The following is a 17938-nucleotide window of genomic DNA, read 5'->3' on the forward strand; positions in this document are numbered from 1 at the left end:
GAGAGGAGAGTAAAATTCCTGGAGAAAACGCTGGGGGAAACTGCTGTTTTCCGACAAGACTCGCTGCTCTCCGAATCCAGCCAGACGGCTCAGTCCGACGAAGACGAGGATTCGGCGGTCGAAGSCCCCRCTGCTAGCTGGGCGGACCWGATGGAGCACAAGGCGGCCTCACCCGACATCGAGGGGGGCGAGACCCAGTTTCTACTGGATCTAAACCAAGAGGAGGACGATGTTCTGCAGATGGAGCAGGAGGTTCTCAGTCTGTCCGAAGACGACGAGGAGCCGTGCCCAGCTCACTCCACCCCCGCTGCTGAGAGGGTGGACCAGGATTCGTCCTTCTTGTCCCTGTGCCGCCGAGCTGCTGCTAAACTGGAGTTACAGTGGCCCGACCCCCCACCTGCTCAAAAGCCGTCGAGGTTCGCAGGGTTTTATCTCCCGTCTGAACCGGCTGATGTGAAGCACGTCTGCCTATGTTTCCGGACTTTGTGTCGGAGCTGATGTCTTCCTGGAGCAAACCACTGTCCATCCGCACCTTCGTGCCCGGACAGGGTCAGTACTTGGACGTGGAAGGGGCAGACCAAGCAGGCCTGGTGGGCATCCCTCCGATGGAGCCTTCTTTAGCTGCTTATTTGGCTCCGTCTCATAACCAGGGTGTGAGCAGGCCCACCCTGCTCCCTTCCAAGCCCTGCAGATTCTCTTTGGCACAGCTGGAGAAAATCTACAAAGCCCAAGGTAACACCGCCCGTGCGCTGAGCTCCGTCACCATGCTTCAGACCTACCAGGCCATGGCCTTGGCTGAACTGGCAGCTCAGATGCCACAGGAAAACCCCCTTTTACCCCTGCTGAACGAGATCAGACTGGCGTCAGATCACATTTTGCGTGTGTCCTGTTGTGCAGCGCTGGCTCTGGGGAAAGGAATGGCTTCTACTGTGGTGGCGCAGAGGCACCTGTGGCTAATGCTCTCAGACATTCCCGACAAGGACAGAGCGGCCTACTTGGATGAAACGATAACGCCTACAGGACTGTTTGGTCAAGCGCTTGACGTCATCCAAACCAAATTTGAACAGAGGAAGAAGCAGGCTGAGGCACTTTGCTGCATCATCCCCAGACACGAAGCGAGGCCCAAGGCCCCGAGCACATCCAGGTCTGCGTCTCATCCTCCTCCGTTCAAGAAGGCTGCGACGCCCGGGACTTCAAAGGCCCAGCCCGCCGAACCTTCCAGCAAGCCGCAGCCTCCCCGTCAATCAGCATGGAGCAAAGGCCACCCTCCGAGTCAGCAGGACAGTGCAGCGGCTCAGAAAAAGAAGTCAAAGTCCTCCTAACAGCAGGACTGTCTTCACAGGGACTTCAAAAACAGAGAGACAATGTTCAGCTGCAGTTGAAAAGACATTTAAAAGTTTGTGTTTCAGAAAACGTCCCCAAGAGACGTCGGGTTTCAAATGTTCAGTCTCCTCTGTTAATGTCCCGAAAAATAAACAAAAAGCATGTAGCCCCCTCCTTGTGTGCAAATTGTGTTTTTAAAATGCAAAACTTTAATAAACAGTTCTGCAAATGTTTTCAATGTGTCATTAAAGAATTATCTTTGTGCACAGACGAACACAATAAGCTGCGGGCGACAGTCAATAATGTTGTCCCTTCCCCATCCAGTGGAGGGCAGCAGCAGCACGTCTCAACAGTAAGGCAAGTCAGTCGCTTAGCAACGTGACTCCCTCTCTGGCGCGCATGCGCACCCTCTCCATGGGTACAAAGAACTGTTGCTATGGGTTGCAGTTCCGCGTCAGGCCGCCTCACGTTCTGGCCATTGTAAACACAGTGGTGACAAACGAGGCAGCCGCCATTTTAAGAGAGGAAATTTGCACGTTGCTAACAAAGAGAGCTATTCGAGTGGTTCCAGCTGCAGAAACACAAAAAGGTGTCTGTACAGCCGTTATTTTCTTGTTCCGAAGAAAGTGGGTGGCCTGCGGCATATTTTGGATCTGAGAGTGTTAAACCGGTACCTTCAAACATTCAGGTTCAAAATGTTAACGCTCAAACAGCTAATTCACTCGATCAGCCCAGACGATTGTTTTGCGACCATCGATTTAACAGACGCCTATTTTCACATAGCGATTCACCCGGAGCACAGAAAATATCTCAGGTTCGCCTTTGAGGGTGTAGCCTACGAGTACCTGGTGCTACCGTTCGGTTTATCGCTAGCTCCTCGCACCTTTTCAAAGTGCGTAGAAGCTGCGTTGACTCCCCTCAGGGAAAGGGGGATCCGTCTGTTAGCATATTTAGACAACTGGGCTCTGATCGCAAGCTCCAAGGAGCAAACATTAGATCAGCTGTCTCAGGTTCTGTCACACATTCAGGCTTTAGGGTTTTAAGTAAACACCCAGAAAAGTCTATTAACACCAAGTCAGCAGATTTCGTTCCTCGGACTAGAAACCTGCTCCTTGTCAAGCAGGGCTCGCCTCTCAGAAAACAGAGCGGCCGCGTTTCACCGCTGCTTAGCTCAGTTTCAACTGGGACGCAAACTGAGCTTCAAAACCGTACTACRGTTACTGGGAAAGATGGCTTCCATGATTTCAGTAGTACCACTMGGGCTGTTAAAAATGCGCCGTTTTCAGCGTTGGTCTCAGTCCCACAGGCTGTGTCCGTCTCGACACAGACACAAAAGCTAACAATAACTGCTTCCTGCATGACGGCTCTCAGCCCCTGGAGGGAACCCGGCCTCCTGTATCAGGGTTCTCCAATAGGGAGGGTGTCGTTTCACAAAGTGGTGTCCACAGACGCCTCCCTGAAAGATTGATACTGCTCTGCGGGGCGCTTTGACAAGTCCCATATACAACTGTGTACTGTACTGAGTGAAATGACTGAAAAGGATTGTAGGGTTATGAATATAACCACGGTTCCTTGAAGGAATGGAACGAAGTACAACACCTTGTTGGCCCCGCATCACAAAGGCTCGGTGAAGGGCGGTATCTTAACTGAGTAATGACGCTGGTGACTCCGAACTTATAGGGGGAAGGCGGAGCCTGTCACCAGACGTTCAACGTCACCACGTCACTGGTCGAAAGACGTGATTAGAGGTGGCTTCAGCCAGGTGCGCGAGGGCGCACGTGTCCCATATACAACTGTGTGTTGTACTTCGTTCCATTCCTTCAAGGAACCGTGGTTATATTCATAACCGTACGTTTTGTTTCAGATAAGTAAATCTAAGATGTATTTAGTATTTGCACAGCAGATACAGAAAGTGTTTGGACAGTTTCATCCAGTTGTTCTTTAGTGCTTTGGTAAATGCATCCGTTTAGGAGATTTGTTTGTAACATTTTTTTTGCACATAACCTTTAAAGGCCCTGTCACATGATGTTTTAGACAACTTATGCCAACTTTAAAGACGTTGAACATTTAGTTTAAAAAATCAATTGGTAGCCTCTTTTAGGCGTGTACTGTAATGCTAACAAATTGATCAAATATATAACTTTAATTAGTTATTTAGATGAAAAAACTCATACGTTGGCAAAAATGTTATAGTGTGACAGAGCCCTAAGGGATTTTAGGTAGTTTTTGTTTGTTTTTTCCTGGTCATTTTTTTTATTAATGACAAAGTTTTTGTTGTGTGGGAATTAGCATTAAGAGACTGATGAAACAAAATATGTAAAAGTGATTTAAACGATAAAGTGAGGAAAACTTGAACAGCTCAGGGTCCAAAGCACCACCACATCAGTCAACACCTGGGTTTTTATTGCTGCTAATGAAACCGGAACACTGAGATTTATTGAAAATTTCAGAAGCATCGGGGTAAATGTGATTATACTCCATGCTCAGATTCTGACTAACGCATCCAAAACATTCAGTCAGCATTTCATCACTCACCCAGCCAAAGCTGTTATGGTATGTGGTCACATATATTTCAGGTTGAGAAGATAGAAAATTGATACATGGCAGAGACGTGCAAGACCAGTAGAGACCTGGTTATGTTTACAGCACTTCAGGCACTGTGTATGATTAAGCTGATACATAAAAATTTAAATATAATTAAATAAATGTTAATATTTGGACTACAGAGCTATGACTCACCAAAAACTCTCTGTCATAGAAAATGAGGTGCACGTCCAGCTCTTCATAACCTCCCAAGTGCCAGAGCCCATTTATGTGTCAGCGTTTCTTCCTAACGTCTGATTTAGAGAATTATATCAGTCAGCCTGTTGGATGATGTAATGGCCCCAAGGAGGACTGTTTCCTTTTTCCTTTTCCACAATCTGCAGCACTGGAGATTGTTTCTCCACCAAAGAAAACTGGTCATTCAGTGTGCAATGCTGCTGTTTGGACAAAACCTTTTGTCAGGGTATTACTAGGTTTTCTACATGCATTTTAAATTTATAAATCACGTTTTTAATGTCTACTAATGATGGTAGGCATTTCAAGAAAAAAACGTATTTGATAAATTATATTTGGTCTAAAAGATTACAGATACTTAAACATGTCAATGAGGTGGCTAAAATATTTCATCTATCCATTTTCCTCTACCTTCTTCTACTTTTTGAGTTTTTGGTGCCTGCGTCACTGTGTGAGAGGTGGGGTATGTCTTAAATAGGTCCCAAATCCATCACAGGGCCACATAGAGACAAACAACCAGCACCAACAGTGCCGCCCACTCAAGTAATTAATTATGGTTTTCCAAAATGCTTAACAAGGCTGGATATCACCTAGGAGAAGGTGATTCAATACGATTTTCGATAGAGAGCTCATGATACAATACGATTCTGGATACAATGCAGCTCTGAAGGAAATTTTGTAACTGATTTAATTGAATATTAGATTCAGTATTGTATTTTAAACTGTCTCATCATTTCAGCCTGTAAAGTTAAAGCTGAAAAAGAGTTGGTGTGTTATCATGTGTTCTTTCTTTTAGTGTTGTCTTTAATTATTTATTCCACCTTTTCGTTCCAGTGCTTAAACTTTAATGCTTATATTTCATTGTGCAAATCTTCTCACCAGTAAAACCAAATTTTTCTAAACCATTATTTTATATTCATATTTTTTTATGTTTTTGCAACTTTGTGTCATGCTCAGCTTCAGCCCCCTCACTCGGATTATTCCTCCAAAAAGGCAAACTGGAATTGTTTGAAGCATTTCACGGAATCTTGTTTGAATGAGCAGGTTCACCCAAACAGTCATGCTTTTGTATTCAGGGGTGCTCTGCTGGAGTATAAAAGTTTGAGCTTTGGTGTAGAGAAAAACAAAACTCAAAGTTGTCAGATAAACCTTTTCTTCTGTAAGCTCTTGGGCATCATATGGGTACCAAATTGTGGGGAAAAAGACAACTGTCTGGAGGGAGGAAACCTTCTATAATTTATACTGCAGCAGGCTGTTTTTCAGATATCTTATGTGGATTCTGGTAAGCAATTTTTTATTTGTTTTTTATTATTTGCATGAGCCTTTTTTCAGTTTTACTGCGTTTCAGTTGTTTAGGTTATTTTAAAGCTATAACATTTAGCTCATTTGAGTTGATTGGAAAACAGCAAAGTAATGCAGTTATTTGTAATCTATGAATAGTTGTATTTATTGAACAAAATATGTATTTTAGTCCAGTTATCAACTGATGTGCTTTTTTTAAAATTAGCAAAATAATAATAAATTTCCCCTCGGTGCCACAGTTGATAGGAAAATTCGTTGACTACAGTTGGGTCTTGTTCAGTGGTCTTGTAATCCTGAGTCTGCAGGTTCAAGCCCTGATTGTGTCGGGAAGGGCATCACGTGTAAAACAATTGGCAAATCTTTCATGTGAGTTTGCTCACTGTCAGAAGACAAACAACTAATACAGTCTGTTAGCAAATAGTTTCCAATTACTCATCTAAACAATGTTTGCTGCTAGAGGTCAACAATAGGTTTTTCAGGAAAACATTATGTAACAAATGCCGCTGTCCATTAATTAAATATAGTAATCTGTGTTCAGCCCTGACTCACGGACAGCATCGAATAAATTAGAGTAGATATCTTGTGTAGATAAATATTTTGTGTGACAAAATTGCTCTAGAGATTACATGTTTCAGTAATTGCACTGACCTTTGGCTGGTAGGAGCTTTGCTGTTGCAGTTCACTGTTTTCTTCAATGTGATGTGATGTGAAACCTATGCCATCAAATGTCAAATTCCCCTCAGAGGCTCAGATATTCTGCAAAATGACTCTTCATCACAGTATTGTTTCTAGAAAGGGAAGAGGGACTGTGTTGCACAATCTGTTTGACCCACAGGTTCTAGATGTCAGACATCTTTTAATGTTTCCAAGTGGATTTTTGTTTGCATAACTTCTTTGTTTTGATGCTTTTATTTTAATATATTGTTCAGCTTTTGCTCTATCCCAGAATATTATCATGCTTCACTTAATAACTAATACAATTATCTTTGACATATCTATTTTATAGCAGAGTGTTGGCTTTAGAAAACAAAAGATACACAACACTGACTAATGATTTAGTGTCGGCTTTTAGTTCCAGCAACTTTGGTTTAAAGGTCATATCTACCAACATGACTCATGCTACACATAAAAGCTTCAGGGGAGAAACTGAATCTCGGGTCATAGCCTGGTCAGAATTCAAACGACTTTTGGAATTAAAGCTGTCAAATTTGAGTCTGTTGCACATTATGCTTTCTTTTTCTGCATGTAAAACGTAACAATTGCTGGTGTTTAAAAAAAACAACAACAGGATGACATGTCGCTGTTAATACATGATCCTTAAACTTTTTAGTGGGTGTTGGCATTGAGATTGTCTTATCAGAACTTGACATTTTGACGTGTGTGTGTGTGTGTGTGTGTGTGTGTGTTTGTGTGTGTTTGTGTGTGTGTTTGTGTGTGTGTGTGTAGGTGGGGAATCAGCGAGTTGAGCTCACGCTGTCAGAGCTGCAGGAGATGGCCACACGACAGCAGCAACAAATCGAGGCTCAGCAACAGATGCTTATTGCAAAGGTAACACTTGAATTCCTTTATTTTCCCGTGACTCTCCTCTGAAAAATAATTTATCTTCACATCTTATTAAGAAACATGATTTTATTTTTGTCATCTGCTTTTCACAAATCGGTACACTGCAGTGATGTGGCTTTGCTTTGCCTTTGCTTAAACTAATGTGTTTTTTAATATTTTTATTTTGACATTGAGATCTATTTTAATCAAGCTCAAGTTATTCAAAGTTATTTGGTACATATGTAACCCATCACATCAAACTGAGAATTAAGTCAAATTTGGTCAAAATAACTTAAGCACATTTTCAGATTCCTGCTATTTAAGCTACATTTTGATACCAGAATTATCCTGAAACAATGAACAGTTCCAAATACAGATATTGATTTGTCCTTCTAATTAAGATAGCCCATTGATATTTGGTCTGAATCCTATTTTTAGGTTAGTTTAATGATGAATTTTTGATGTCATTTTAAAGTGGAAACCTTCAAACAACTTCTAAATAAGATTTTCCAGCTGGAAAGGAAAAAAGTGTTGCTAGCTCACAGGGAAAATCTCAATTTAAGGCTCTTCTGCTCAAAAAAGTGCTTCAAAAAGGATTTACGATCATATTTCAGACAGTTTATTCAAATGGTCCATAGATCATTACATTTTGGCAAAATGCCATTGTTGCAAACATTTTAACCAATGCACTATAGCAGCCTCCATGTACTACTTTGGGACATAATCATAGGTTCTATGCAACAAACATTGCTGTGAGACAAATTATTCACAATTTTGGCCAATTTAAGAGCTCAGTTGAATTTTTCATATATATATATTTTCCTCTCGTTCAGTTTCCCAGATGAAAAGAAATCAACTTAAATAGTTACTTTTGACAGAGATGGAGCATTGGTTCAGTGAATATCAGGACACAGGATTTGACAACTCTGATGTGAAACTATTGAATTTCCTGGCCTTGAATAGCGGCAGCCTGTTATGTAACAAAGGTGACACTGTATGCAGTTTGAGTCATCAGAATTATCTGCTGATGGTTTAGTTAATTTATGAACACATGCAAAGATTCAGTTTGCAGAATGCACTCAAATATGTCAAAACATTAATGATTGTATCCTTTCACTAACAACGTACACCCCACAAAATATCATTTTCATTTAAAGTTTTACTTCATTATTATTTAACAATATCAACTAAGATTTTATCCATCTGATACTTTTGTACTGTTCACTGGATTCTGTCATTTTCAGATTTCTCCATATAATTGAAGAAATGATAATAGACTGACCACAGTGGTTTATGGCTGTGTCACTTGTGTCTTTTCACCAAGCTCACTCTGATCTGTGCTTGTGAGCTTCTGATCAGTTATGCAAGAAGCAGCTTACTGTAGACCCACAGATAGTAAAACTAATTATTGCCTTTTGTTGTGGTGTCTGAAACGAAGGGTCACTGGAAAGCCCTGCAGTCATTTGGAAACTCGGGCCTGTCATTTCCTATTTTAGGGTCCTAACTGGAGCAGTTCTCACTTGGGTCCAGATGAAGTCATGTGACCCTTTCTCCAGCCCTCAGACTTGACAGTGTCTCATTTTGTAGGAATTTAGCCTAGTTTTAAGGCATGACTTCCTCATAAATGTCTTCTGATCTCAGGTGTTGGGGCTTCTGGGATTACTCTCCATGCAAATAGAAAATTTGACTGTCAAAATTTGTACTGAACAGATGGAATTCAATGAAACTTGTGATTAGGAACGCCCTCTGTTTTCTTACGTTTGCCTTTTTTCTATGTAAAATTTTGCGTGTTGCCATCTGCAGGAGCAACGCTTGCGTTATTTGAAGCAGCAGGAGCGGCGTCAGCAGCAGACCGTGTCGGAGAGTGAAAAGCTGCAGAAGTTAAAGGAACGCGTAGAGAGTCAGGAGGCAAAGCTCAAGAAGATCCGAGCAATGAGAGGCCAGGTGGACTACAGCAAGGTCATCAACAGCAATCTGTGTATGTAAACTTTATAATATGTACTCAACTTACTATTGCTTTTAATAGACTTTTATAATCTGAATATGAGTATAAATAGGCTGCAAGATGTGTGGTGTAAGTCATGCTTTAAAATGTTCCCATTTTTAGAAAACTGATACTTCACGTTTACAAAAAATATTTTTATTCCCCTAAAACTATTTAAAGGGGACATATCATCCAAAATCCACTTTTTTAGCAGTTAAATAAATTTTGTTGTGGACTTGGAGTCTCTAGGAGGAAGATAAGTTGAATTTAGTCTCTTCCTGTTGCTGGAAAAATATCTTTATATTCTATTTGGTTCATATTTTTCAGCCTGTTCAGTTTTCTCTATTTTCTATGACGTTTTCTGAGCTGTTACGTCAAATTATCTGCAACAGAATTGCCAAATAAGATCTGGGCTTTCCAACTACTATTTCCATTTCTTAATTCTCCTCTGGCTCTGGGTCAGGCTCTGGTTCTGGGTCAGACTCTGGCTCCAACATGTAAGGCTGGATGGACAAGTCTTCTTTTGCTGACATCTTTTAATTAAATTGTAAATAAAACATTTCTGCAAGCTAGAAAACGTAAAACCCTCTCTCAAAACAGAGTCTGGAACCCGGAGGGGGGCGGGGCTTTGAAGCGTCTTTAAGGAACAGTAACAAAACGAGCTGCTTTGAGACACACAACAGAAAGAAAAGTGAAAGAGGGGCCGTTATAGATTATAGGAACATAAAACCCTGTATTTATAATATGTTTCTCAGTGCGGAGCATAAAAAATAATATAAAATAATAATAAAAAAAACAGTTTCAGGCTGAAATATATGGTAGAGTATTAGAAGCACACAGCAATTTTTTTCCCTGAGGTCATAACTCAAGAAAACATTTTTATTTGCTGTGTGCTTCTAATACTCTTTCAAAGGAGTAGTCAATGCATTGTGTGAAAATAAATATTAAAAGCTTGTAAATTAAGAATTGAAGTAAAGTGGGTTTTGTTCATTAAATGTGCCACAAATCAGTCAATTCCAATTATTTTACTTTAGAATAAAAACATTTCTTGGATCGAGTTTGTATTTTTATAAACACCATTTGAAGTTAGTCAAACAACAAGTAGCAAATTCTTTCTCTACCATATTTTATGCATAGTTAGTTTTTGTATTATTTAAATATTAGTTATTTTATTCCTTTTTTCCGCTCTTAGTTTGAAGTTTAGCTGCTTAAGATGCTACATGCTACACACAGTGCCTGCCATGTCTAGCGTTGCTTATAAGACGGAATAATTTTTATTTAATTCAAGGTAAAAAGCATAAAGTTTTACACTTGTGAATTTTTAGCAAGCTTAAAATTAGCTGAACCAAATTTAGTGAAAGCTAATCGATCCGCTAACGGGTTTATAAAGTTAGCAAAAAAAGCTAATTCGCTAAATGAGAAGCTAGTTTTGTTTATTAGTGGTTTAGTGTAACTGTGCCCACCACTGTTTTTTTATATAAAGAGTATTTCTGTATACTAACCATATCATCGCAGGTGTTTCTTGTATCTTCTGGTAGTATTTGTTGGGTTTTGAATGAACTGATGGGATTTCTTGCTTGTGTAACATGCAGCAGCAGAGATTGAACAAGTAAGCGGCTTGTTTCAAGAGAAGCAGGCCGAGTTACAGGCGGCGGTCCTCAGGGTTGAACAGCTTAGTCTGCAGCTGGAAGATCTGAGGAGAGGAAAGCTGAATGGCGTACAGACTGGTCTGGGTGGCCAAGTAACTGGTGCTGCAGCCTTAGAGCTACGTAAGCTTTACCAAGAGCTTCAGGTAATACTCAGCATATTCTCATCCTGTTTGTTAGACCTATGTTATTCTTGACATTAGTGACAGAGGCATTGGTTATGTGCATCTCATTTTTTTTGCCTGTGATTTAAAAACTTTTTTTTTTCAGATACGGAACAAATTGAACCAGGAGCAAAACAGCAAGTTGCAGCAGCAGAAGGAGCTTCTGAACAAGCGCAACATGGAAGTGACTCTCATGGACAAGCGCATCAGCGAGCTGCGGGAACGCCTCTACAAGAAAAAAGCTGAGGCACGTCAAAAAGAGAATCTTCCTGTAAGATTAGGAGCACTTAACTCATACTTCTCTTGTATTGTTTTTGGTTCAAATTATTTAAGAGTTTTTGGTCTAAATTTTTAGCTTTCCAAGTCTGTTGGGTCACTTAATCTAAGATTTCCTATAAAGCTTTTTTTTAAACATTAGTCATTTGTTTTACAGCTAAATAGAGCCAATGGGCCTCCCTCTCCTCAACCAGCTCCTGGTACTCTGGGTCGGGTTGCTGCTGTTGGGCCTTACATCCAGGTTCCTGTACCCAGTCGACAGGATGGAGGCTACAACATGCCGCCTGATCCACTGAAGCCTCAAACACTAGGTGTTAATAACCAAACAAACCAAGGACGCCCCAAATCAGGTTGGTTTCAATCTATGAAATCATATATATTGTTTCCAGATCATATTTTCTTCATAATAACCAAGCTGACCTTCTGCATTTGCAGTTTCTATTAGAAAATTCGCAAAAAAAGCTATAATCTCTTCTCAGTTGGAGCTTATTGTCTTTCTGAATGTGATCCTTGACAAATAATATTAATGGAAGACACAGTAAAAAACTTAACAAGCTTAATGTTTTATGTAAAAGTTTTGGGCCTGAAATTAAAACTTAAAATGCATCAAATGTGTTTCTTTCACAACCAAAATACACATTTGAAGGGAAATGAGTTTCAGTGTCATATCAATGTTCAATGTATGATTTTTGAATAAAGACGTCTTCGTTTATCCAGTATGAACGAGGGCTGGGTGATATGGCTGAAAAAAAAAAATCACCATGTAAGCATTTCATATCGATATCAATAATCATTGATTGGTCTTTTATTTTACCTATTTGACATAAGGACCAGGAGAAAAAAGGTTGATTAATACGGACCTTTCCTCTTTTATCCTTTCAGAACAGTTGCACTCATTTTCTCCTTTCACTCCAAGTCGTTTTTTTAAGCAGTTCTGAGCCACGGTGGTGAAACTTGACACTTCTACTGCTTATGTTACAACAGGTTGTTGCTAGCTTACCAAAGAGTGGGTAATTAGTTGATGCCACCAACCTTGCTTAGCTGGGCCGTGAGAGGTTGAGCAGTTAAAGCCTTTTCCTCTGCCTACAGGACAGGCCTGTCGCGATAGGCAATAAATCAATTAATCGCATGATAAATTCAAATGAGGTCAACAATTTTTATTGGCCTGCTTGTTTGTTTTTGTGTTTACCTCTTTACCACTCCTTAGCGTAGAGGCAGTGGTATCATTATGTTAATTTAAAATGGTCTCCAAACCATTCTTCACAATAATTTCTGACAGTTTATCGTCCAGCAAAATTTGTTGTTTGTTGGAGTTCAGTCAAATTATCAACATTTTATTGGCTGTATTTTCTATTTATATTGATCATGTGTTTATTTCGATATATATCGTTATTGCTTTATCGCCCAGCCCTATGCATTAGTTAACATTCAGCACATCCTGCACAAAACATTTTGCTGCTTTTTCCTTCTGTGCCAGAACAGTTTCCTCCTTACCTGAACTCTGTTAGTTTGACTTAGTTTCTGTGATTTCTTTTTTCTTTCCTCTTTAACCTGACTCTCTTCCTGTGTTGTGTGAACTGTGTTTCCCTTTCCTGTCTCCCCTGGTCTGTCACCTGTTTTTGTATTGTCTCTGTTTCAATGCGGGTGGGGTGGGATCGGCGGGGGGCTTCTCTTCCCCTGGGCAGACGGTGTGCGAAAGCCTCCTGGCCCTTGGAAAGTGTCTGATTTAGACATCGTTGTGGACCCGGTACCCCCGTCCCTTCCAGAATCTCACCCTGGAGCCTCCAGTGGCTCAGACGGCACGTCTCGTGAGTGCAAAGTGCTGCATAAGCAAATGGGGATTGCAACTGCTGAACCTGGTCTCTCAGCACAGGATCCTCAGGATGCATTAGTGTTTACTCCCAATCAACAACTCTGTAATATAAAAAGTACCATTAACACCCTAAACCCCATTCTTCTGTATTTATATTCAGCTAAATTGATACAACAGTGATTTTCAGTATTAAATTCAAGAATCAGAAATCAACTATTGCTGCTTTCACATTTTATTAATTGGATGAAGTCCATGTTGTCATTCCATTCTGGCCATCTTTTTTGCGTGATCTTGTTTGGTTCATTTTAAAATGCTGCCATGCTAAAACACTTTGCTACAGTCTGCAGAAATGTGTGTGTTTTTAGTTGCAGTTGGCCTGGTGTAAAACAGGCAAAGCACTGCTGATCCTGTGTGTGTTTCTAACACGTTTGAGAAGGTTCGAAGAGTTGAGCGCTTCATGAAGTTACACATGAAAAGCAGTCAGGCTTTGTTTTAAACTTCATAACATTCAGTGTTACCCTAACGATCTCATTTCATTCTCACTGCTAAAGATGGGAGCATTATGCACGTTTGTTAGCGCTAAACTCTTCCATGCACAAGGGATTTACTTGTGCATAAAAGATTAATTTAAGAAATTAAATTTATAACCAACGATTTTGTGCAGAAAGGAACAGATTTTAATCAGTTAAACACAGGTCTATTTTTATAATGAAAATAAGTAAAAGTAATGTGGATTAGAGGAAGTTCCAAAGTCCTGATATCGCACATTGGTTCTCTTTCATGGCCGCTGTGATTGTTGGTAATAAAGACAACCTCCAATTGGTTTAAGAGTGGCATAAAAGATCTGTTAATGTGTGATAATATCCATGTTGAGTCACCAACATTACAATCCTAAAGCTTCTACTTTGTCTTGCATTTTTTTCTGTTTTCCCTTTTTTCATCTTTCCTTTTCACTTTATCCACACAGTCTACATTTTTTTATGAATTTTATTTCCTAACATCTAAAGCAGTATTTGTTGTCTTCCTGAGTCCATCATTCAGTACAACAACAGAAGTTGAATACTAATACATACATGCTCATTGCCACAATTGCTGTGAAGCTGAGACTCTGGATTTTTGTCCTATTGATAAGTACTGCCTCAGTAAAGTATTTCCTGTAGTTTGTATTTAATAATTATCTGTCCAAATTGCTTTAAGGAAATGTAAAGGCAATAATTTGTAACATCTTCACAGTAAAAAATAAATAAATAACTAAATAAACATACAAATTTCTCATCCTTTGATCAATACGTATCAATTTATCAGAGTTATAAAACAAACAGGACACAAAAACTACTTTGCTGAAAATATGGTAGCATTACTGCTGTGCTGTGGGTTGATTATTTTCTGTTTCTAAATTTAAAAACATTCACATCAACTAGCAGTTTCTGAATATGGCACCTGATTAATAGGATAAATGTTTTAAAATCCTGAGTCCATCATTTAATTTCTAACATATTGTTGTTTAAATGCTTTTAATAATACTCAATGTTGTGGTAAATAAAAGTGGATACATTTCATACAGTTTAAATATAGAAGGCAAAAAGAAATGTTATTGAGACCAAACATTTTTTGTCACTGCAGTGGGTTTGTCAAATTTGCAACAAATTAATTTATTTTTTTTCCCTCCAGCTAATGATACTGGTTGGCCTGCTGTAGGGAAGAGCAGCACGACTCTAAAGCCTCCTGAGAGACGAGACTCAGGGATTGATAGTCAGGGCAAAAGCCCTCCCTCAGGTTCCCCAGTCACTCCAAATACAGAAAAGGTAAGTTTTCTCTTTCCTAAATTGCTCTAATACTGTATAATCATCATTTTGTATTTCCTCTTTTTATTCAAACATTTTCATGAATACAAATAAATAGACGTAATGTTTCTTAATGAATAGTTGAGGAAACGGAGTTTATTTGTGTATTGCAGCTTTTTCATGTTATGAATGTGATTTTCTGTTTTTTCGCAGGTGCTAGATTCTAAAATATCCGTATCTTCCCCTGCCATAATCAAACCACAGCCGCCGCCATATGGATCCCACCTCACCTCTGCCAACACAGCCAGCTCCCTGGAGCGCCACAAAGATGTGCCTCCCCCTCGCCCACTCCCCAACCCGCCAGCTCCTGCGTGGCCCCGCGCCCCCTCCTCCACAGGCTCGTCCTCTCAGCAGATCCAGCAGCGCATTTCAGTCCCACCGAGTCCCACCTTCCAGCCCAACCCGCCGCTTTTCCCTCCTGGGCTAAGTGAGCGTCTGGATCCTCCGCCAGCTGTGGCGGTGCGCCCCTTCATCCCAGACAGAGGATCACGGCCTCAGTCGCCCCGTAAGGGACCCCCGACTGTGAACTCCAGCTCCATTTATCACATGTACCTCCAGCATGCGGCTCCAAAGAGCCAACCCCTAAAGCCTGCTCTCAAAGCAGGTAAGAGCTTTGAAAAATTATAAAATTAAATTTAACCAAACAAATGGAGTTTTGTGTGTAAAGGTAATTTGAGAGCTTATTGACTTTGCTGAAATTTGCTCAAGAAACTGAAATGGACTTGTTAAAGCTGAAAGAGGCTAACATTTGCTAAAAGCTAATGGAAGCAGACAAGTAGCTAAAAGAAGCAGAACGCTTGAGAAAAGCTAAAAATAAATGCTAGATTAAAGCTAAAAGCAGCAAAAAACATGCTAAAAGTCTCAAAATGGTAATTTTCTATGATGATTTAAATGGATTTAAAAGCATGATATATCTACTTTGAAGCTACAGGTAGCACAAGAAGACAAATATAGAGCAAATGTACATATTAAAAATATATATATTGAAATTAATGTATTTTCTGGGAGGAACTATTGTAAACTTGAATATTTTGAAAAGTACAAAAGCCTGAATCATAGCACCCATCTCCTAAATGAGCTGAATATTTTGTTATTTGAATGTCTAAAATAGCACAAGGTTGGTAAATTACAAAAAAAAAAAACAGGAAAACATCAGTGAAATGAGCAAAAAAAAATCAAATAAATGATGAATGAACTGACAAAGTTGCACATTTTCTGTTTACTTGCAGTTTATGGGAAGCCTGTTCTGTCCTCCAGCTCGACTCCGCCCTCTCCCCTGCCCTTCATCCAGGCAGGTGGAGTCTTCCCCGTGTTTCAAGGCCAACCCGGCGGCGAGGACACTTTAGACGGAGAACTCGATGACCTTGAGAGCTTCCAGCACCTGGAGCCATCGGCGCCTCCTCCCAGTGTGGAGAATATCCTGCGACCGCTCAGTCCCACAAAGCTAATGCCCATGGTGCACTCCCCGCTGCGCTACCAAAGCGACGCGGACCTCGAAGTGCTTCGCAAAAAGCTGGCCAACGCTCCGAGGCCGCTCAAGAAGCGCAGTTCCATCACAGAACCCGAGGGTCCCAGTGGGCCTAACATCCAGAAACTACTGTACCAGCGGTTCAACAGTCTAGCAGGGAGCATAGAGGGGAGTGTTGTCAGCGGATCAGGAGGAAGTAATGGCGCAGGCAATGGAACGCCCTTTTATCAACCGGCTCATCCTCCAGGATATCTGGGAGGTGATCCTCTGGCTGACACAGACAATGGCAACCTACTCTCTGAGACACCGCTGGCACCAGCACCAGGGGAGGCCGAACCGGGCTCTGAGGCTCCGCCCACCACCACAGACCCTAACGACAACGAGCCAGTGCTCTCGTCGCCTGAAGAACCCATAGATCCTTCTGAAGACGAGGAACCAGAAGATGACAACAACAATAATTTGGGAGGTTATGATGCATCTTTACCCAGCCCTGTCCTGGAGGTCAGCACCCCCGAGGAGAGCGGCACAGCAGGTTCACAGCTGCTGGTAGGAAGCACAGAAATGTCTTTGTTTTGAAAACCTTTGAATTTCAACAAATAAGTGATTCACTTTGTTTTTAAAGGAGAAGCGTACAAACCTGAAGAAGCCCAACTCTGAGCGCATCGGTCACAGCTTCAGAGTGAAGTTTAATCCTTTAGCGTTGCTGCTCGACGCCTCGTTGGAGGGGGAGTTTGATTTGGTTCAGAGGATCATCTACGAGGTTTGTCACCTTCTGTTTGTAGGCTTTATGTTTGCATGAAGTGCAGTCGCTCATCAGCCCGTTGTGTTGTTCAAAATGATTTTTCCAGGTGGAGAACCCCAGCACTCCCAACGATGAGGGCATCACACCGCTGCACAACGCCGTCTGCGCGGGACACCACCACATCGTCAAGTTCCTGCTGGATTTCGGCGTGAACGTCAACGCTGCCGACAGCGACGGATGGTGAGCGGAAGGCGACGCGAGCGCTGGGCGACACCTTGTTTCAGTTTCCACTGACTGTCTGCTCTTGTGTTTGAGCAGGACCCCGCTTCACTGCGCCGCCTCCTGCAACAGCGTTCATCTCTGCAAACTGCTGGTGGAGTCGGGAGCTGCCATTTTTGCAACCACCATAAGTGACGTGGAAACCGCTGCAGATAAATGTGAGGAAATGGAGGAGGGCTTCATCCAGTGTTCCCAGTTTCTATATGGTGAGAAACAGCAAACGTATGATTCTGCATGTTTATATTGTGAAAATGGTATGGGATAAATCTTGTGCCAGCAGGAATTGAATTTGAATCGCTCCGATTGAATCTGAATGTGCATAATTTGAAATAGAATGCATTGGTTTGAAAATAAATTTCACTAAATTGAAACTGAATTTAAAGTTTTGGATTTGAATTAATTTGCTTTGAAACTGTATTTTGATTTATTAAAAATTCAGTTTGTCTACTTTCACTTTCAGTTCCATAATTCAGATTTCTGTGTCACATCCTGGTCCTTGAGAAAGCCAGCCAGACTAATCAAACACAGATCCACAGATTTAGGTTTCACTTTGGTGAAGCTTCGCTTCTGTATGTAACAGTTGATGCAATCCACTGTAAAAGTGACAAAAACAGACTAAGTTATTTTATTGCAGTGATTAATTTTACCTATATGTAGAAAATGTTACATTTACATCACATGGATCAGTCAGCAGCAGCATCTGATCAATATGTGTGTTGGGGGCGGCACGACGGCTCAGTGGTTAGCACCGACGCCTCACAGCAAGAAGGTCCTGGG

At 41.0% G+C, this 17938-nt stretch overlaps 1 protein-coding gene across 3 annotated transcripts in view; it reads left to right on the forward strand.

The window, feature by feature from the left end:
- ppp1r13bb (protein phosphatase 1, regulatory subunit 13Bb) overlaps nucleotides 1–17938 on the forward strand; it is a gene marked incomplete in the record, with an annotated part of 31825 nt that overhangs the window by 10229 nt on the left and 3658 nt on the right. The window contains 12 exon segments of one of the 3 annotated variants that reach the window (XM_014007529.1): nucleotides 6850–6951; nucleotides 8749–8923; nucleotides 10522–10721; nucleotides 10846–11010; nucleotides 11173–11365; nucleotides 12701–12823; nucleotides 14500–14633; nucleotides 14826–15276; nucleotides 15902–16686; nucleotides 16763–16900; nucleotides 16989–17122; nucleotides 17201–17367. In XM_014007529.1, coding sequence (XP_013862983.1) covers nucleotides 6850–6951; nucleotides 8749–8923; nucleotides 10522–10721; nucleotides 10846–11010; nucleotides 11173–11365; nucleotides 12701–12823; nucleotides 14500–14633; nucleotides 14826–15276; nucleotides 15902–16686; nucleotides 16763–16900; nucleotides 16989–17122; nucleotides 17201–17367 — 2767 coding nt within the window. 3 annotated transcript variants of the gene reach the window in all.

The sequence above is a fragment of the Austrofundulus limnaeus genome, unplaced genomic scaffold (assembly GCF_001266775.1).
Source record: "Austrofundulus limnaeus strain Quisiro unplaced genomic scaffold, Austrofundulus_limnaeus-1.0 Scaffold42, whole genome shotgun sequence".
In the NCBI taxonomy this organism is placed as follows: domain Eukaryota; kingdom Metazoa; phylum Chordata; class Actinopteri; order Cyprinodontiformes; family Rivulidae; genus Austrofundulus; species Austrofundulus limnaeus.